The sequence below is a fragment of the Lepidochelys kempii genome, chromosome 9 (assembly GCF_965140265.1).
Source record: "Lepidochelys kempii isolate rLepKem1 chromosome 9, rLepKem1.hap2, whole genome shotgun sequence".
NCBI lineage: Eukaryota > Metazoa > Chordata > Testudines > Cheloniidae > Lepidochelys > Lepidochelys kempii.
This window is the reverse complement of record NC_133264.1, coordinates 9,719,420-9,741,002: the sequence shown is the minus strand read 5'-3', so window position 1 is coordinate 9,741,002 and position 21,583 is coordinate 9,719,420. Positions and strand designations below refer to the sequence as shown.

The window sequence follows — 21,583 nt, the reverse complement described above, 5'->3', positions numbered from 1 at the left end:
TGGTCCATATGAGTAGCGCAGGCATCAGCAGGTCTTAAGAGTTCTTCTATGTGGCTTCTCTCCTATAGACTTCACCCTGTACATGAAAATTGTGTGTAGTGGGGACATTCTAGTTGGGTGGCAAATTAAGATTTTGTACAGCAGAAGAGGAATCTAAGGGACAGGAAAGACTTTTTTATCCACACGGAATGCTAATGCGTGAAGTTTTAAATCTAGGAATTAAATGTTAACACTTTTTATTAATGTGGATAAAGCTCTGTCCTTCCATGACTCTGTCCCCACCCTCCTCAAACAATTTTGCTGTTGCCCCTTGTTTTCTCCCCTATCTCCATGCACTTCTACCTTTCCTAAAGCCCTCCATTGCAAGACTACAAGAGTATGCCTCTGTAGCCTCAGGTTTTAATGACCTGAACTGCTACTGTTTTTCTGACTCCTGTCTGATCCTTGTTTTTGTATTCACCATTATGTCTGCCTCTGGTCAGTAGCTGCTGCAGCAAAGCCTGGGGCCAGGAGCAGGTCAATTTCTATTAAATTTGTATTGTACATATTGTATATATGTTGTAATTCCACTGGTAAACCAGCCTTTTCCTCACCCTTCAGTGCCCCGCCACACACACACTAAGGGTCACCACAGCATCTCTTCTTAGCATGACAAACTTAGATTATATGCTCTTTGGTGGCAGGGACGATCTTTTTGTTTTTTGTTTGTACGAGGCCTACCACAGTTGGGCCCTGATCCATGACTGGGGCCCCTGTGGGCTGCCACAATACAAATAACAAAAATTATTTGGTGTTTGTAGACCATCATTTTGGAGGTACAACTGAGCAAAAAGCTTAGGAAATTTTTTTTATTTATTTATTTTTTAAAGTGGCATTTCAAAAGTCTCCCTGGCAAACTTCAAAATGTCTTTTTTCTAAATTTTGCAAAACTTTCTAGAAAAACTAACCAAGGATGAGATGTGGCATTTGAAATTTCAGGGGAATCAGTCTCTTGTTGGGGTGACTAGGAGAAGGTAAAAATGGGGCTCATAATGGGAACCTACTTTAAAGCTTCATTGTGGTGTTGCAATAACCATCTCATAATCTATTTTAGCTATTTACATAGCATAGATTATATTGGTATCTACGGCCTGGCTTCAGCGAAGCACTGCTTAAGCATTTGCTTAACTTTAAGCACATACTTAAATCCATTTCTTTTTAGCAGAGCACATAAGCATATGCTTCAATGAGATATAAGTGCTTTGTTGAACTAAAACCTGCAGGTGTCATTTGGCATACAGAAGACCCAACAAAATGGGAAAAGAATTGGAAAGACCCTTTGGACAAAAGCGCTAGTTTTAGACCTTTATTTGGGGGAGGAAGGGGTCAGAATTGAAAATTACTCATCTACATTCTTTGTAAGCCTTTAATTTGTTGACAAACTATACTCCTGTGGTAACGCTGATGTGCATCAATAAATAATTTTGTGATTTGTATAACTTTGATAACTTGAGAAAGTGATCATCTCTTCCTGCATAAGCAAATGTGCACTGTTCTATCAAGAACAAGTCAGTAGATTAAAGATTGGTTTAAAGATTACTGTTTTGAATTAAACTGATTGTGGTGTTTTATAAGATTTGTTGCTTTTCTGTCCTTCTAGATGGAAGAGGATAAGGGTTCAGTCAGCTCAGCATATGACTTTGCTGAAAGCAGGCACAGAGGGGAGGACAATAGGCAACTGCTAGCTGATCCATCTAGCCAGCAGGACAGTGCTTGCATTCACTAGGTAGTACTCCCACTGTACCCTTATGTATAGTCAGTCTTGGAATCATCTTTGAAATTCCCATACTTGTGATATTTACAAGGAAACTTACATGATGGCATGTTTTTTGTTTGGGCTTAACGGATTGAATCACTAATTGTAATACATAGTATTTAATTTTTTTCTTGATTCATTCCATTAAAGTTATCCATTCCCCTGGAAAACATTTGCATTACAATGATTTAAGATCCTTAGCCCTAAACCATACCTTTTCAAAACTTCTTTGCAGCCCAGAGATTAGTGTTCTCAGTTTTTTCTCTGCATATGTCAATCTTTAAGCAATGGCTCTTCCTGCCAGTTGCAGCCCAGTCAGGGATACACTTAGGATTGCCAGAGACTTTTTTGTTTTAAAACTATCTGTGCTCAGTACTGTCCACCTCACAGCATTCTGCATTGTTATCTTACCTGTTTTTGTCAGGTCTTAGTTTGGTGTCACACCCAACTATGATCAAATTTTGCACAGATATAAAATTGGAGAGGAAGGCTAGAGGAGATATAGGCAGTGAGGGGACATTCTGTATTAAAGTTAAAATCCTTATTCAGGAAAGGGATATAAAGAGAATGGATCCTAAACCAGGCAGCCAGTGCCATCATATTGAGTTTCTTTTTCTATTGTCTCCTTTACACTCTCCTAATATTACTTTTGATGTTACTAAGAGCTAGTTGGTACAGCTGACATAAGGAAGGTGTGGATTTGGGATTGCAAAGAGATCTCTGATGTTCACAGTTTACTCTGGAAGTACTACTTATAATGCTTCCACTCAGTTTTTAGTCTTTAAAGTGGGAGGTCTGTGGATTTAAAATAGCAAATATTAATTCTTCGCATTTATCTACATACCGGATTTTGGAAGGTCACTATTTTCAAATAGGTGGTATTAACCCTTTTAAGTCATGGTAAAACATTGACTCCTTATTAAGCCACTATTGTATTTCACAGAAACTGAAGGCAAAATTGATTTTAAGCTCATTAGAAATCAAATATTTTCATCTTAAGTAGATTTTTTTTATTTTATTTTTGCCTGTTTTTCAAAAATCCCCCCTTTCCATTGCAGTCATTGCTTTTTTTTATAGATATTATAGGCAGTTCAGAAATACGGGTGCATTATACATTAAAGATTGCACAGACAGAGCATAGGATTCTGGCATTGAGGGAGACCAAGATAGTTTTATGCACCTTTTATACAACCCTTCCTACCAAATTCTGGTGCCAACTGTTTCATCCCACAAGTGCAAATTTGTGCAGCCGCTTGGCTACTCCATCTTTGTGTCAGCTTGTAACATTCTCCAGTGATACCCAGCCATTATGCCAGCTAGGGATCATTAGAGCGCATTTGCACCCTGACTACTTCCCCAACATGCACCCTCTGCCAGGGGCTAAGGAGGCCATAGCTCTGCACCACCTGGATATTCCCTCAGCTGATTGGTGAAGTCAACTTTATGGCCCCAGAATACCGCAGAGGCCAGGTTCTGCTTCATACAGTATATATTAAGGGAAGAATCAATTCTGTATATAAAGATCAAGATTATAGAATGTGAAGTTAGCTTGCCACTGACCCAAAATTAGGGGTTATATGAATCTATTGCTAATAAAAGACCTGTTTCCGGAGAGACTAAGACAAAAATATAGGTACCTATGCCTCCATGAGTGTAGTGAGAAAAGGGACATGTATCATGCATGAATAAGTAATAATGGAGCTCTTTCATGTGTGATCAGATAGTATATAATGTTTTCCAATAATTTCTATGAGAGAGACAATTTGCCTTTAACTTTGAGCCAATTATAAGTAGAAATCTCAGCTCTTAATCTCTTTCATGAGACTTTTTAAAGCCCCTCTCCTGTGATTTACTGAAGCACCTTCTGAGAGGTTCTCTGTCCTCAACTCCTGCTAACTTCTGTTAATTTCTATATCTAAAGTGAGCAACATAAATTTGTAAATATTTGAATGTCCTTTTTGAAATTTTTGGAGCCTCAGAATAACCGATACATATCGTCCAGTCAGGAGGTACACTTCTGTATATTATTCATCTCATTGCATTGCATCTGTGATGTTAAGTGACTAATACAGTTAATGTGTTCTTCCCCCCTCACTGAATTTGTATAACTGCTTAACAAATAGTTTAATTTGGGTTATGTAGGTAGCTTCCCCCATCACCACCCTCAATAGATTTGTGTACCCTTTTAGAAGGGAGAGGTAAGCTGAAATGCATTCAAAATACTCTCGCTCCAGTTTTTCTGCAGTGCTAAATATTTGGAATTTTATGTGTGCTGCAGTGGAAAAATACTCGGATGAAGTGTAGTATGAAGGAATTTGTTAATAGGTGATTTGTAATAAAAACATCTTCCTAAACTCTCAGTATAACCTCTTTCAGTTTATTTTAGTCTGTTTTACGCATACTAATAAACCTTGTTGTGTTCATTCATAGTTATACTAACGTTCAGCTTTTCCTTATTCTTACGTGAATATGATTGATGTTAATTCTGTGTTTAAATTCAGATAAAAATCTGTAGACAACCTTTCCCCTCCAAAAGTGAGAGGTTAATTCAACTCTGTATCACAAGCTTTAATAATGGCATTCCCAAATTCCAATCCATATACTGGGTTTTGTAAAGGGAGGTTTATCTGGCATCATAGATGGTAACCTGGGATAAAATTTCAGAGTTATGTAAATAAGACAAGAAGGGTAGGTAGAAAAATTTACTCCTGACGTTTTTGTTCATGATTTAATGTTAGCCTAAAATAGTAAGTCTATTGCGAGTCATGGAACCTGACTTCCTTCAGAAAACTGCGTTCTGCAGTTCTTTTTGAATTGTTAAAACTGTTATTTTTAGGCAGGTTGCCACATCCCCAGTCTCACTTATTCTAAACCCTTTTTTTAATTATTATTGGGGAGGGGGAAGATATTTTGAATGGGGACAGATCTTGAGCTAGTGTAAATTGTCATAGTTCCATTGATGTCAATGTGGCTATGACAGTTTCTACTAACTGATGATCTGCCCCTATAAGCGTATTACAGGTAGAGCATTATAGCAGATGATTTGCCAGCCAGGTTACAACAGTAGTGGGAACTGGACATATTTTTATTTGCTGGGTGCTTGTGTGGGGTCAATGTTAAACAATTGCCATTTGTTCAATAAGCCATTTATTTGTTCAAACCTTGGCCACACCGAAGAGCATCTAGATCTCCATCTGTATGTTTCACATGGAGAAAGCAATCTTTCTAATCGAAGGTATCATTATGATTTTCCTATAAAATAGAAACATATTCTATTAACACTATTGAAATTTAAAATCTAGCCTTATTTAAGCATTGCCTGTGATAGCAGGACACTTTTGTCACAAGAATCCACAAATACTAATTCTTCTCTCTTTTTTCACTCCAGCTTACTGAGACAGGTTCAGGTATCAACTGCTTGGACTCCATGTGCTGCTTCTCAGATGGGGAAACAGCATGCGCATCTGTTAGAAGAATGTTGGAACGACTAATGGGAAGATGTAGTCCAACCCGGGTCAGCAGGTGTGGAATTTCTCTCAATAGCCTTTGCTGCAGACGATTCTCCTATAAACTGGAACCTGATGAGCCTGCAGCTATTGATGTCTAGCAAACCAGTTGCAGGTTTTGCGTAATTAAACAGGAAATGTTATTCTTTATAGGCTTTTTTGATCCTAAAAGATCCATTTCTTGCTTACTGGGAGTGCTTTCGTTAGGAAAAGGAAGAAAATGTTTTTTCAAGAAACAGAACTCTCTTCAAACTTTTTGTTTGGTCTTTCTAGTATGAGATCTTGTGTTGTGTATATATGGTATTTTCTCTGGGTTTGTACATCCTTCTGTTTAGAAGAACAAACCTCACTGTGCTGATTGTTTTCCTGATCCAGCTTTTTGCCTTCACAAATCAAGTGTTGTTTGTAAAGTCAAAAGGCTTTTCCTTTGATACTTAATGTATGTCCTCCAAAATAGTCCTAGATTAGCTTGAGTTACTTCTAAAGATATACAAAATGGTCGTATTTCCCCCAGACAATAACTCCATCATTAAAAGGAAAGTCTTTAGACTTTTCATCCATTGGTGGTTACTAAAATTAAATATTTTTTTGTAATATAACTTTTATACTCTATTTCTAGAAACCAGCTAATTTACAAAACAAAGCCTTCAAGTTGACTTAGTTTTAAGGATTTTTCTGTTTGTATCAAAAATGTCAGCAAAATCATGGGTGCCATTTAAAAATATGTGCTAAACATCTTCTTGAATTACATACACTAAAACACACATTGGTGGAAGAAAAACATAAGAATTATCAGAAATATTTGTAACAAGTAATGCTGACATCTTGCAACAAACGTAGCCGTGAAAGAAATTTAGAAAGTGATTTTGAGATCTACTGAAGTGAACACTTTCACATCTCCCCATTTCAAAAAACTCAGAGAACTAGGTAACAAATATGGAGGTATTTGGGGGTAAAAATAAAAAACCTTTTGTACATCATAGTCTGTCTTTTGCTGAATGATATCATAGTCCTCCATTATTCAAAAGCCAAACCTGGAAAAAAATTGCACTCTCACATTTACATGGGGTTTCCTTTAATATGTGAACAGCTGTCTCTTTTCAAGTTAAAGGATGTGATATCATTCATACAAAATAAAATCTTCTATGGGGAATTTATACTGACATGCATTGTCAGTTATGATTTTACCTTTAGGTGTTGACTTGGTATGTGGTACATTTTCAGTTTTAAAATTCTTGTGTTAACACAGTGTCTGTGATTCTAATCATCTTCTTTATTCTGGCTTGCTTATGAAATTTTGTTAGTTATTTCCATAAATCTAGGGTATAATTATGCAAAAATATCTTGTGTATAAGAAGGAACTGTTTATGATCAAGTAAATTTTTTTAAATCAAAACTCTTGCTGTATAGTAAGCAGGCATGATGTGTAAAATAAACAGTTGAATAGAATTTTTAAACTACAAGATGAGCATTTAATTGGTCTAAAATCAACATTTCTGTAGTGGTTCCTTTAGGTATATTTTCACTTACTGTTATCTTCTGTAACAAATGAAAACTATGTGTTGCAAATTAGAAACTTTTATTTTCTGTGCTGCTTTCTTTGTTCTGATGTCACCTAATAAGTGATGCGGTTTTTGGCCAAAAATTTGTTTATTGTGCAGGATCTCATAAAGGTAGGTATAATTATTTTTTCATTCTGCTAGGCATCTAGATTTTTTTACAATTTCCTCCCTCCTCCTTCAGTGAGATCTATTAATAATAAAAATAAAATATCATATTTGACAGAATATAAAGCACTTTTTCAATATTGTGCTATTTCTCAGGTTACTTGTCTGTTAACGCTTGTCATCTTTTTTTCCTAACGACTGTACCGTCTGAATAATTTTAGGGCCTGAAAGAGAGTTGTTAAAGCATTAGAATGAACATGGCTTCAAACAAATGACTATGCAAAACAATCTAGGTGCTAGTCAAAGGGCTTTAGGAGTTCCATGGTTGCTGCTGCAGCTCCAGGGTTTATATTGAAGTGGCTCTTCACAGCCCTTTCAGTTTCACCTTATGACAGTAACTGAAAAAGAATCTGCTTGCTTTATTTATTACCTGTTTGTCTTCTGAGTGACTCCAGCTCCTTCCCTTTAGCATTTCTTTTTAAAATCTAGTCTAAAAGTGGTTGGAGGATGTATTTACGTTCTTCCCCTCACTTCCCTTGCAGTACGTGAAAGTTGCTGAATACTTTTGTTGAACATACTAATTATGTAAGTCACATAAAACAGTTCTACCAGCTGTGAAATACTGAAGGTACAGTTAAGTACTTTTAATCCCAAAATATATTTACTGCTCAGTATTAAGCTTAGATGAGGCTTGGGTACAAATGCAATTTAGATTTTACTAAATAGCTATTGTCTTTTAGAAGATGCATGCAATCTCGAATGTAATAACTATTGTATAATGTTACTGGTGGTGTGAACCAACTGTTCTATTCCATCCCAGAGGTAGCTGAATATCATTGATGAATTAAGTGATACCTGTATATATGTAGCTTGTAAAAGTGCTTTGTAGTGCTTTGTAATGAAAAGCACTTTTCCAATTCTGTTGATATAGATAGCTTGTGTTTATATACAATATGTGCACCTAATATTCTGTCAAATATGATAATGGGATATGAAATTAGACATGCTATCAAATTTTGGATGGGAGCCATTTCTTTTGATCTCAAGGTGTACAAATGCTTGGAGTAGAGGGCAACTGGCATAAAGTATTGCAGTTTTATTGTTTTTTAAAATATAATCAAAATACATTTTTCATTGTTTCATTCATTTAAAATAAAATTGAAAGATTGCATGTTTCTTGCAAATCAGTAAAATGCATTTCTGTCTGTCTCTCTTCCATTAAACTGTCTGTCTACTCATCAGCCAATAGAATATTAAAAATTCTGGATCACACATAAGTTCTTATGGTAGAACCCATTACTGAATGATCTGGACCTGTCATTAGCCAATACACTTGTCAAGGTACATGTGTGTACTATTTTGGAGAAACAGCAGATTTCTGACAGAGGTGGGCTTTGGAGCATAAATTGTTTCCACTTTATGGCCCTCTTCCTTCTTACCCTTTATTTTCAACTTTTAATCTAATATGTTGACTTTAACAATCCTGCCAAAGCAGTGGCCTATATATAGGATTTATTCATCTAGGGAAATAACTTACTCTTAGGTGAAAAACATTGGTAGATCAAAAGGCAATGATAGTTTGGATATTTTTTTCACTTGTCATACATTTTAGTTTAAATCTAGTACAGCCAATGGTAAAATATATCTTAATGGCTATAGTTAAACTATTAGATGAAATTTGTTCCAAGTTAAGTTGCTCACAGCATCAGTATTAAAATATTTAAATAAAACACCAATATATTAGCATACTGCAATTAGCTATTTGTGTACTGAGAGGATTTGTTAGAATGATCTTACTATGCCAAAAATAAAATGTAGTATTCACTCTGCCTGATTTACATATATAATATTGAAGTTACCTCAAAAAGCCTAGAAGCCCCATATAATTTAAATTTATAGCAGATTAAATATCTTTTTAGTCATGGTATAGTGAATTTTTAAAATAAATAGTCTGTTCAGAAAATTCAAGAAATAGTTGCTACAGCATATTTTTGAGGGTTTGAATGAATTGCGGGTGTCAGGATGGAATTAACGGACTACAGTTTTAAAGAAAGGAATAATTTGCTTTATGCTCTTAGACCTTTTCTCCTCTCACCTAAAATTATAGGTTCCTAGTCAGCCAAACTTTTCTTTTATTGTTACTGTAGATCATGGAGCTCATCGGATCCCTACTATACCAACGACAGAAGCATCTTGACTCTCTCCACAATGGACTCACCCACTTGTTAACGAGCATTTGTTAGTGCCTGGTGGAAGCCATATGGTGCTTACATATTTATAATAGGTTATGCATGAGTTCAGTGCTGTATCCTCTGTCCTAGAAAATGTGCTAGCACAACAAAAACATCTAAATACAAACCTCGTGGTCTGTCTTGTAGCATAGCAAAACATACATGTGAAGGATAATCTCTTCCACTACATTTTTCTAATCTTATAACCAAATATTTGTATGCTTTTTCTCTGCCCATTTCCTCTTCGTGCTAACACGTTGGAATCCTGTGTTTGACATTTTATTTGAAATCTCAAGGTGAGGCAATGACCAAATGTTTCTGTTCCCAAGTAATTGATTTGAAGGTATGAACTTATTTTGAAGTCTGATTTTGTAAATTAAGCTGATTTCCCCCCCCCCCCTTGGGGGGAAGAAAATTTTTTAATTCTAAATTTGTATTGAAGCTTCTTGTTATGCTAACTTCTTAGTTTACAAATAAACAAAACTCTTGTTTTTTCCCTGGGCAAGTCAATTAATTAATATATCACTTTAAAAAAAACCTGAGCTGGTGAATTAGCTGTTAAGAGATGGAAATACCATCCGCATATCTGTACTGGTGTACAAATGGCAATATACTAGTAAAATATGACATAGCCCTTTTCAAAGTGGTGACAAAAGCATAGCATTGTGCACCCTTCAGGTATAATAAGAATCTCATGTTCTTTACAGGTAATATTTAAGAGCTAGTCATTCTCGTCCATAACCATTACATCCTACATGTTTTAATAACTATTATTGATCCTGACATGGAAAAATAGGTGGAAAACATGTTGAATGGATTGTACAGTTGTCTCGCTAGCATACGTATTGAAAATTTAAAGGGTTTAATCCTTTTAACATTGTTGCGGGGTTGCATGTTTTATTTTTAATATATTTATATTTGTTCATACTGTACTTTCAAGATTTAATTAAGCATTATCTTCATATATCTGAAGGATCTGACACATTGATGGCAATGGTTTGATATACAATTATCTCAATAAAAACAAAGTGCACAGATGCTACTTTGGACAGAATTATAAATTTTGCAGCTACATTTTCTGCTATAAATGTGTCTGAGTTCTTGGGTTGGGTAGGAATTTTTGTGAATACGTGTGTGTGTGCGTGTGAGAGAGAGAGAGAGAGAGAGAGAGAGAGAGACTAGCAGTAGGACTGAATCTACTGGCAGTAGAGAGATACAAAGAAGAAAGATGCAGGGTATCCATCAGTGAGATACACGGGATACTTCTCAATAGGATGTTGCTAGAAACCTGGTGCCCTGGGCCCCAGCACTGAAGCCAGGAGCGACGCAGGGCTGAGGCTCGCAAACCTCCCCCCAGAACCCAGGAGCAGTGGCAGGGCTGAAGCTGGGAGCCCCTGTGCACTCTCCCCACCCCCGGCTTAACCTGGGAGCTGCACTGGGAGCCCCTTGTGCCCATACACAGCCTTTAGCTATCCCCCTGCCTGCACCCTGAGCTATCCCCTGCCCAAACACAGCCCCTAGCTACCCCCTCCCTGCACCCTAAGCGATTTTCAAACTTTTGAACGGAGTCCCCCCTTTGAGTTATATTTTTTGTTTCCGTCCCCCCACAGCCCAGACAGGCTGGGTGGCCTCCTGAGGGAGTTGGGGGTGGAGGTGGCACAGGACAATGCTGTGCGGAGCTGGCTCAAGCCCTGCCAGCCCTTGTCCCCCCCACCCCCCGTATAGAAGTACAACTATGCCCATGCCCCAGGGTCCCCCACTGGCCTAGAGCCCTGTGCTCCCACCCCCACCAGGCACTGGCATTTTCATAGCATGTTGAGGGGGGCCTCAGCAAGAAAAAGGTTGAGAACCCCTGTTTTAAATCAGCCTCTGGCTGCTAAGTCCCATAAACAAAATTTCTGCCCCCCTGAAAAGGAGAAGGAGGTGTTGGAAAGCTGCATCCACACTGGCAAAACTCAGACCTGTAATGATCTACCAGCGGTGGCAAAGGCGAATGCTGTAGCATAGGCAGTGGGCACAGACTTTCTTACCTAATCCAAGGTAGTGTAGACAAGGTGTGTAGGCAGGTGGGGGGGGAAGGGGGCAATTGACCCAGTGGGCCACAGGGCTCCTAGATGTGTGCAGGGTGGTACCGGCGAAGGTTGGCGAGCATGTGGAAGCCCTGGCCATGCTGGAAGAGCGTGCCCGGCAGCTCGCTGGGCCCCAGCCAGCCCAGACACAGCACCACCCAAATGTCAGGCAGACCGCGGCTTGTGCATGTGTGCACCAGCTGCCGCACATGGTCCGGCTCCGCGCCCATATGGTGACACCCCACCAGGCCTGGGGGCCTATTGACCGTTCTGCCCTGGGGCCTGAAATTGCTGTCGGGGGGGCCTGTGTGTAAGGTGGACAACACAATGATCTAAGTGCCTGCCCCTGTCTACACTACAGCTTCCATTATTGCTATCACCTGTTCAGCTGCATTAGCAGTGAATTACATGATTGATTTTTTTTTTTCATAGTGTAGACACAGCCTTGGAAGCCCTCTACACTATGGGGCATGGGCTGCTGCAAGAGAGAGATTGGTCTCCATTATTCTCCTCCTCCCCAGCTTTCCTGGATTCTGTGAACTATAGGGGAGGAAGTGTTAAGATGTTTCCACTGCTGTTCTCAGATTTTTGGGTCATCCTCACTGCTAACTCCAGTGCCTATCTCTGCTGCTGTTTATGGCTTTCCCAGCAATGCAGCATTTTGGTTCACATCTTGAATCTTCATTTTTGCAACAATAAAGACTAGAAACTTAACCGTTAAAAATTAGTTTAAATTCTTTAGCAACTGGCGGATTTATCAATATTCAATTGTATACATATACTTGGAAGTCTGAGTTAAATACTAGCACGGGTTTTGTCAGTGGTTTCTGTTCCTGAGACGCACAAAAAATTTATGCCATGGTTATCTGTGAAATAATCTTAGGCCACATTTTCTAAACAACTTCTCCTCAGGTATCTGTTGTTTGCAACTGTTACCTTTGTGTGTTAAGCCATTCTGCTTCACTTCTCAAAAGTAGCCGTGTCTGTCAAGGTCATTCATTCCTTAGCCAGCCCTCAATGGTTTTCAGTGTTGCCATATAGTTTTTCATTAGTTCTTGTGATTAGTATGTCATGTTTTGAAATCTAAATTATGGTAAATGGTTTTATTAAAAAAAAAAAGGGGGGGGGGGAATGCTTTGAAAAATAACCCTGCTCCAAGCATTTACAACAATTCCATACCACACATATAATGTTTTGACTTTTGTGGTATGAATAAAAGGTTGAATACATTTGTGCCAAGCAAGCAAAATGTTTATATTTGAAGAGTAATTTACCTCCATTATGGTTTATTAAACCTTCCACCTCTTCCTGCTTCCCCTCCCTTATCAGTGTGTCTAAGGTTACTGAAGAAATATGTATTTAAGCAATTCAGGAAGAGCTTAAGAATTTATATGTCTACCCCAGGTACACTTCTCTATTTGGAGAAAAAAAATTTCAGTAATGCTTATTTCTCATTAATGGAAATATGTAATTGGTTTGCATAGAATACAGAATTTTTATCTAATGAATGCTTAGGAGGAAAAACAACAATATTTTGTAATGTACCACAAATAATATAGAATTGGTTTTACTCAAGAAAAGTTGTTTTTGTATATACCTCTAACTGTTACAGTATATGCGATATGCTAGTTCTAGATTCGCTAGTATGTGGAATTTTTCACAAAGCGAAGTTAACCAAGTCTGTCGTCTTCAATTATCCAACTGTAACTATTGATCTTTCTGATTGAGAACATGAGGAAAAAGAATGTACAGTATAGAGATGTGTGTAGAGTTACCTTTACTCTTGAAATCCACAAAATGAAGGCACATGCAAAGGATTCCTTCTGGATTTTCCTTTTAGTGCAATAAAGGCTGCTCCAAACATTCTTAACTCACAGTAACACAAGTGATATTATTTTCATTCTTATTTTACTGTGCAGTATTTTTGATATCCTGGATGGAAGAGAGCACTTCCATAGCCACCTTTTAAAACTAGATAGAATTCTCAGCGAATCTTAATACCTGGTATAGGAAAAAGTCAATTTTTCAAGAGCATATATTCTTTCATGCAACATTTGGTGTCTAAAGCATACCGTGTAGAGACTGGGAACTGGAAATGACATAAAAGTCTGCTTACATTAAAAACACTTCAAGCTAAAATATAAATATTACTTAAAATACCCATTTAAATATAATATTATAGAGGGAGGCCACATAAGTGAAGAGAGGAAATGTTGAAAACTTTATCGTTTCAAAATGATCTCATTTGCTGGTGGAAAATGGTTATTTAAAACCGATTACACAATTTACAATACAAACGACCCAACTGTCACTCCTTAGTAGAAATAATTGGTAATTCTTTCAAACCCTTATTTTTACAATCGGATAAAACTGTTGTGTGTGTGAAAAGTCTCATTTCTAGTACGAGAAATCTCGCATCATAAAGCTATTGGTAAACAAGGATAGTCCATAGAAATTTTGATTGGCTGACAAACTCTCTTTTAAGATTAGGCTTTATGTACTCCAGTTGTATTTGTGAAGTGCAGTATTCAGAATTACTTACCATGTATGCTACCAAAATCATTTGTTCAGGAGAATCCTCTATCTTGCTATATTAGTTTCTCATTTTACAATATACAGTAGTAATGTGGCTATTTAACAGAAGTTAACCCATAGTAACTAATTGTTACTGCATTATCGTATGATCACCATAGTTTCTAATGGAGTTACATTCCTAGAGTTGGGTGATCCATTCATAATGAAAAAGTTGACTAAGTTATCCCTTTTCCCGTCACAAATTATCTACGGACAGACAATTTACAGATTAGTGTTTTATGCAAACATTTCAGTCTACGGCTGGTTTGCAAATTCCTTGCTTCTACTGTTTGTTTTCTAAGGTGTGTGATTTATCACCTCAGTCACTTATCTGGTTTCTTCTCCCTTTTTTGGGTTACTTAACTTTCATGAACAGGGAAAGGGAAATTGGAGATTTTAATATAGCTGTGTGAAAACAACTGCCACTGATCTTCTCGCAAACACATTCACAAAAGTACTTGCAAGTCTCTTCATTTTCCACGGAAACATTCCTGCAGCTAAATATCATTCATACAGATTGCAAAGGCAGTCAAATGAAAAATACACCCCAGGTGCTATCCACATTAATCCATGCTTTTCACTAGCATGTTCTCCATCACTTCCTTGAAATATTCACCTAGCTCTAGCTATTACCATGGTATAATGCAAGTGGTTTTGCAGTAATTGTAGACAATTGACATTACCATAGACATGACGTTTGTTTGTTTGTTTCCAGTATGTATAAATGCATGGAACTTAAATAAAGTCTGACGGGCTTGGGGCAAAAAGGCATCTGATTATATAGTACAAAAAGGTATTTGAGAGCACCCTAAAAATATTGCTAATTGTAACACAGAATTATTTAAGACTCTTTTTAAATGTGTCTAAACATGATCTAATGTAATAGCAAATACCATTCTTTATAGTCAACATTTTTAAAGGAAATTGTTTCGTACGTCAAAGGAGCCTGGTTGATTGTATTTTTCTTATCTTGGCCGTGGGATAAATCGTAATACGTTGCCCATGCTTCTTAAATATATACGTGCAGAATACTTTAAAAATGAGACTTTCAGGTATAAATAAAATGTCATTACTACACCAAAGAGTATATTTTTAAGAAAAATGCTTAATTATGGTCCCATTAAATGCTTCAATTCTTATGCACATGTAGAAACAGTGAATAAACTCTCCCCCCCCCCCCCTTAAGAAAAGCATGATCAAGTGCTGCTTGTTTTGGGGGGGAAAACTTGAATGATACTCACGCAAGAAGTACTAGCTGCTGTGTTGCGATTGCTGCGGTTAGACAGTAATGGGCATTAACAACTGGAAACTAGCGATAATTAGTACAAAAAATTTCAGACCACAAACACTGTGCTGCCTCTAATGTTCTGCTTGACAGCAGAGTTAATACAGGGGGTTAAATGTACAGTTCTGTTAGTGAAGTTGTTTTTAAATAGTTCATGGAAATTATATTTATTAAATAAAACTTTCACTTTTAGCTGGGTTGGTTTGTGTTTAATTGTGTAATTAGCTTTGAATTATGTATATTTTAATGCATTTATACTACACCATTTATGAGCATGATTTCATAACCACAGTTCTGTCTTTAAATTGCCTTTGAGCTATTGTGAAAGTTACTTTAAAATCTTAATGCTCCATAGCGTCCTCTCTTGTCTACATTTGGGAGTTTTATTTAATCCCTCAACAGCCTATTGGTGCACCTACAGCAAACGGAATCTTCAGTACATCCTTCACCTTGGAGCTGCTAATTTTTCTGGTAGCCACAAATCAGCATCCAAGAATTGTAACAAAGAGAAGTTTTGTTGTCTGATAGCTGAGTCCTTTTTGTTGTTGCCAGCATTCTAGAGTAAGTAAAGTCATCTGCAAACTCGGGTATTAATTTTGTATTAACTTTATCTTCAAGACAAGTTTACATTTAGCAGAGCAGCTGCTTTTGTTGAGTTTGATTTGATTGTTTTGTTTTCTTGTACTGAAACTTTCCCTGAAGTTTCTTATAGTGTGCAAGCAGACTCAAAACTTCAAAAACTCTCCTGGGCTGCATTAAAAATTTAACAGCTCCTTTGTCCCTTGGCATCTCCTACCCTTTCAAATAAGAACATGCTGTGCATTGAATCAGGAATACACTTCAGCCTTATTTTGTATTGCATCTTTCATGCAAATTATCCCTCTGCTCAAGAACTGTATATCCTATAGAAACTTTGATTTCAGGTTGAATTTTAAGATGCGTAGAAGGAGAAGAGGAGATCCATGAAAACTGTTCCAGCTGACAGGAGTAACAAAGGTGAAGCTTTATTTGCAATCCTTGTGCCAGGATTGTGTAACGGAACAGAGAAAACCAGTGCTAGATGACCACTCAAGATGGCTTAGATGAAGTCACATGGTAGGCTTATAAAGCAAACAAGCCAACTGTGAATTAGAGCCTGAATTGGTGCCACTCTGGAGAGTATTATAAATTTTGCAATTGCTGGAAATGCCAGCACTTCATTTTTTTAAACAAAGCAGAGGAAATTGTCTGCTGAGAGAGTCTTCAAAATATAGCCTATTTTCTGTAATGTTAATAGAGCTAAATGGTGAAAGTGGCAGCCTATGAATTGCATGTAAATAGCATCTTACTATACAACACAGACAAAAAAAAAAAATCATAGAACTCTTCCATCTCAATAAGGGTGAGGGTTTTTCCCTTACCCAAATACTAATGAGCAGGTGCCCTAAACTTTTGAACCTTGGTATATCCTAGTAGGATGTGCTTTCATTTTATAAAGGGGAGAAGTATGGGTAAGGCCAGCAGCATAGGTAAAGGGGTGGATAAAGATAGCAGTAGAGGTAGTAAATTGGATGGTAATGAACTGGAGACAAGAGAGAGGAGACTTCAGGGCCACATGTGACACAAATTACCAATGGCAACATTTGAGCTGTTAAGTGAATGGGAGATGTCCACACACACACACACCACCTTGGGCAAGAGGCTGCTCCAGACTGAACAAAACCCTAAAGCTCCCAGGGAAGACTGAAAAAAGAAAAGGAGTACTTGTGGCACCTTAGACACTAACCAATTTATTTGAGCATGAGCTTTCGTGAGCTACAGCTCGCTCTAACACGGCTGTTACTCTGAAACCTGTCACTACGCAAGGCACTGCATTTAGCCGTATGGAGTGGAAATCTATCAACTGCATGAAAAAACTTGTACAGATACAGACAGACATCATCTTCCTTTCCAAATGCAAACAGATGGACATCGTACCAAAAGGACTGAAGGTAAAAAATCCATTACAATCTACATACCAGCCTATGCTGACAGCGTGTGCCACACGCTCTCAAACCGATGAAGTGAGCTGTAGCTCACGAAAGCTTATGACCAGATAAATTGCTTAGTCGCTAAGGTGCCACAAGTCCTCCCTTTCTTTTTGCGAATACAGACTAACACGGCTGCTACTCTGAAACCAGGGAAGACGGAGGGAGCCAATATTAGAAGTGGGAGAGATGAGATCTCCCCTGCGAAGGTGCATTCAGCCCTGATACGGCTCCGGAGGCCAGCCTGTTGTTTGTTTGTATTGCAATAGTACAGAGCAGGCCCAAGTAGAAGTGGGAAACCCAGTGCAGCAGCAGCTCTGCAGAAGAACCCTGTAAGTGATTGACGTGGCTGGGAACAGCTTATGGTCTAAATAGACAAACTGAAGAGGGGGGTGACTATGCAGCCAAGAAGCAGTGACAGACGGTTGGGCCTGGTTTGTTGACTTGGGAGCCTGGGGGATGGTGAAGGGAGGGGTGATTTTTAAGGGTGAGATCCCAGTAAGGGGTATGTTACTGAGAGAGCGAAGGGGGGGGCACTGTGAGGAAGAAAAGGGAGAGGAAAGGTCTGCAAGTAGAGGAATGAGGCGGGGTGGGAAAGGGACAGGGTCATGCTGCGGGTAAGCAGAAGGTTGAGACAGGCACGCATCAAAACAGCCCAGGACCCAGGTGGCTGGGGGGGGTGCTGCTCCTCTAAGTTTGTGGGTCTGCTTTCCCCTGCACACAGGGCAGCGCACAGCTGGCTGGCACTAAGTAACCCCTCGCCGTGAAGCTGCTGGGGTAGCACTGTCCGTGAGCTCCTGAAACAAGGGTGCTGGGGCGTGGGCAGGGAGCAGAGGAAGTGGTCACACAGGTCTTTGGTCCCTTACCATGCATGTGGGGCGTGTGGCCTTAAGCCCTGTGCCATCAAATGCTGCCCCTGCCTGAGAGCAAAGCTTTGCCCTACCTGTCCCTTCCCCACAGGCCAAGCCCAGAGCAGACCATAGTACCCACCGAAGATTGCAACAGCCGGGCATGGGAGGTGGGGAAGAGAGGCATAGCTGGGCTCCCATGCCGGCACTAGGGTGACCAGATCCTGGGGGCTCTGTCTTATACAGGCAGCGATTACCCACCCCGCTCTGGAATTGCCACCGGAGTTCGTGCACTACCTGCCTTCCCTACAGAGGCTTGGGGGGAAGGGGGGGGTTAACCTAAAACCTGAAGAAGGAAAGGGGCTCGGCCGGGGGGGGCGGGGGGGGGCCCTCTGCCCTCTGCCCTCTGCCCTCCGCCCTCCTCTTCCGTCTGAAGCGCCACCCACCGCTCTGGACTAAGCCTCCCAGCCTGGTGGTGAGCACATTCCCCACCCCCGCCCAGCACTGGACCAAACCTGCCCCAGGTCAAATGGAGAGTCCGGGGGGGGGGCCCACAAAGACTCTAGTTATCCCTGTACCCAGGGCTAAGGTTGATGCAGGGCCAGCCGGGACACACAGGGCATTTTTTTTCCCCTTCAAAGGCTGCCAAGAAGTGTATTTTACAATAGTCGGGCCAGCTGAAAGGGCCCTGAGGCCACCAACATAGTCTGCACATGCGCAGCGAGAGGGAGGCGGCTCAGACCCTCCACCATGTTGGTGTCCCCAGGTGGTCAAAGACAGCATGGGCAGAGTGCCCCAGGCCAGCTCTTGGCTGACCCACTTGTCTGCGCTTTGTCAGCCCTTTTCCCCTCAGCCTTCACTTTCAGGTGCAGCGGAAGCCAGCCACAGCTGGCATGGCATGTCCCATGAGACAGCACGAGCATCTCTGAGGGGGTCCAGGGAAAATGCATAGGATGCTGCGGGCCACATGGCAGGGAGTCACAAACTTGTGTTGGGTTAGGTTAGGCTGGCCGGCTCACTGTCGTCTTTTGTGACAGCGTCCCATTAGCTGTGTACGAATTGGGGGTGAGGGGGTTGGCTAGAGAAATAACAGTGCTGTGAGGCAAGACAAGTGATACTTAGGCAGTAGAAAGACTGTCTTTAATGAAAGAAGACTTTGTACCGTATCTCATTCTTGCCCCTCTGTTTTTCATTTTCTTTGGGCCTCGCTCTTACTGACTCATCAGTACGGGAAACTTTTTGCTGTGGGAGTTAGACCGTGCTTTAAAACTTGATTTTTCAGGAAACTACAGCACGTAGCATCTGCGTGAGGCAATACAAAATGGCCAGTTTACTAGTGTCTTATCACGGTGAGAATAGTGTGCTCAAGGTATATACGGTTTGGTCTTTAAGCATGCCTCAAGCTGGAAGGATGGATCATAGTCCAATGTCAGTGGCAGGCTCTTGCTTGACTGGGCATCAACATTCAAGTATTTCCCTTTCCCCTCTACCCCGTGGCATATGGAATGGGAGGAGGTACATGATCTGTGAGTACCGAAAACATTGTGAAGCGTGGGGAAGAATGTTCAACGAGGAGATGTCTACGCCAAGCTTTCTCCCTCAGTTCTGTGTCCTAGCCCTTCTGCACCCTCCTTGAAGAGGAGACCACCTTGGTCCTTCCTCTTCGGCATCACAGAATATCAGGAGGTCATCTAGTCCAGGCCCCTGCCCCCGCACCCTAAATAGCCCCCTCAAGGATTGAACTCACAGCCCTGGGGGTAGCAGACCAATGCTCCAGCAAACCACTGAGCTATGGCTCCCCTCTTGTTTAGCAAATGGTAGAATAAAGCAGAAACTCATATAATTTTTACTCAGCTTTAACTCCTTTTGACAGTAAAACTTTAGCAAAGGTAGAGACCTATAGTTTCAGATCCCCTCTTCCCCCTCCCCCATGCACACGCACTCTTCTCCAGCATCACTTCTTTGTCTTCAATATGACTGATTGAGGCAATCCCTGCACCTGTTGGTTGGCCCTGTATAGCACCCCAAGGGGAAGAGTTATAGGTCTATAGCCCAGCATCAAGAGAAGAACCCCAGCGGGGAGAAGAGGAAGGAAAACATCTCTAAGAGCCCCACGTCAGGAAGCCAACCAGCTAGCAAATGCTGGACGTACATAAATCCAGCTATACTGCAGCAGTTGTAGAACTGAAGAAAAAAAAAATTACCTTCCCCCCACATCAGAGGCACTGCATGTTCTAGCTCGTCTTCAATCAATCTTTAGACTATTTGAAAATCAACTTTGTTCATGATTAAGGCTTTGTGTTTTTCATGGAGGTCACGGACTCCATGACTTTCTGTGACTTCTGCAACAGCTGGGGTCCGGGGGCCACCTGAGCAACTCAGGCAGCCTTAGGGCTAGTCTACACTGGCAAGGGGGAAGGGCTGCCGCGGAAGCACTTCAACATGGCTTGGGTAGTCATAGCCGAGTGCTGGGAGAGAGCCACCTCCCCCAGAGGAATAGCTCCCAGGGCTGGGGCCCTGTCTACACGGGCGCTTTACAGTGCACAAAACTTGCTGCTCTCAGGGGGGTGTTTTTTCACTCCCCTGAGCGAGAAATTTGCAACACTGTGAAGTGCCAGTGTAGACAAGCCCTTAGTCATGATATTTCAACCCAGGACATGATTGTACGGGACTTTGCTAGACAATAGAGCACCCTAGACAATGTCACTTAACCTAAAGCTCTGGACACTTCCCCGAGGAGGAGGGCTGGAGAAGTAGCTCCCCTATTCACGCACTAGAGACTTTTCCAGACACAGGATTACAGACATCTCCATATTAGCTACTAATTATTTGAGTGGGTCTGATCACAACACACCCACACAAAGTCCCACCCAGGAAAAACGTTGTCTAGCTCACGGGGGTAGAAATGCTTCATACTGTCCAAAATATATTTAAAGATCCAGGAGCAGGAAAACAAGTCAACTTCATCAAAGTGATTACAAGTGCGATGCCGTCTACACTGCTCCCCAGAACCACAGTGGAATCTGTGTTGAACAGCCCTAAGGCAGCCTGGGAGCTTAGCATTTAAAGTGGTGTAGACTGCAAGATCTTTGGGGGTAGAGATACTCTTTTCACTGTATCTGTATTGTGGCTAGCACCATGGGTCCCTGATCCTTGATTAGCAGTTACTACTGTGAGTTCTACTACTAGTAGTAGTAGTAGTAGTAGTAGTGAGTTCAAACAAAGTTAGGAGATGAATGGGCTAATGAGGAACGTAAGCATGCGAGAAAAGGCCTTGTCTGTAACACACTTCAACGTGAAAACGCTTGAAGTTAAAGCCGTGCACTCTGGCACATGCAAAATTAACGATTACAAACAAAATTACTGACATCAGAGGAGGAACAATGTCTGAACTGCCACTCACGTGCAGATTTAAAACATTTCAACAAAGGGAGAAAGAGTTAAACAAAACTGGAAGACAGAAATTTCTGATTGAGGACATCGCAGAGGCCTGGCGAAAGGCAACCCTGTCAGCCTGATACAAAAGGTAACTAAGGACCTGTTAAATAGGCCAAAAGAGCCCATTATTGAAAGTGTGCATCAAGTCTTTGCTCGCAGCAAGC

The 21,583-nt window shown here is 40.4% G+C and overlaps 1 protein-coding gene across 7 annotated transcripts in view; it reads left to right on the top strand.

The window, feature by feature from the left end:
• The window catches only part of ATP11B (ATPase phospholipid transporting 11B (putative)), a 118,841-nt gene extending 104,253 nt beyond the window's left edge, over positions 1 to 14,588 (top strand). For 4 of the 7 annotated variants that reach the window (XM_073359282.1, XM_073359280.1, XM_073359278.1 and 1 more), the window contains one exon: positions 5,184 to 14,588. In XM_073359282.1, the coding sequence (XP_073215383.1) occupies positions 5,184 to 5,402 (219 nt within the window). In that variant the 3' untranslated portion in view covers positions 5,403 to 14,588. Of the gene's footprint in view, positions 1 to 1,639; positions 1,766 to 5,183 lie in introns of all 7 variants that reach the window. The other 3 variants (XM_073359281.1, XM_073359279.1, XM_073359283.1) reach the window with 2 other exon arrangements.
• Positions 14,589 to 21,583: the final 6,995 nt, after the last annotated feature.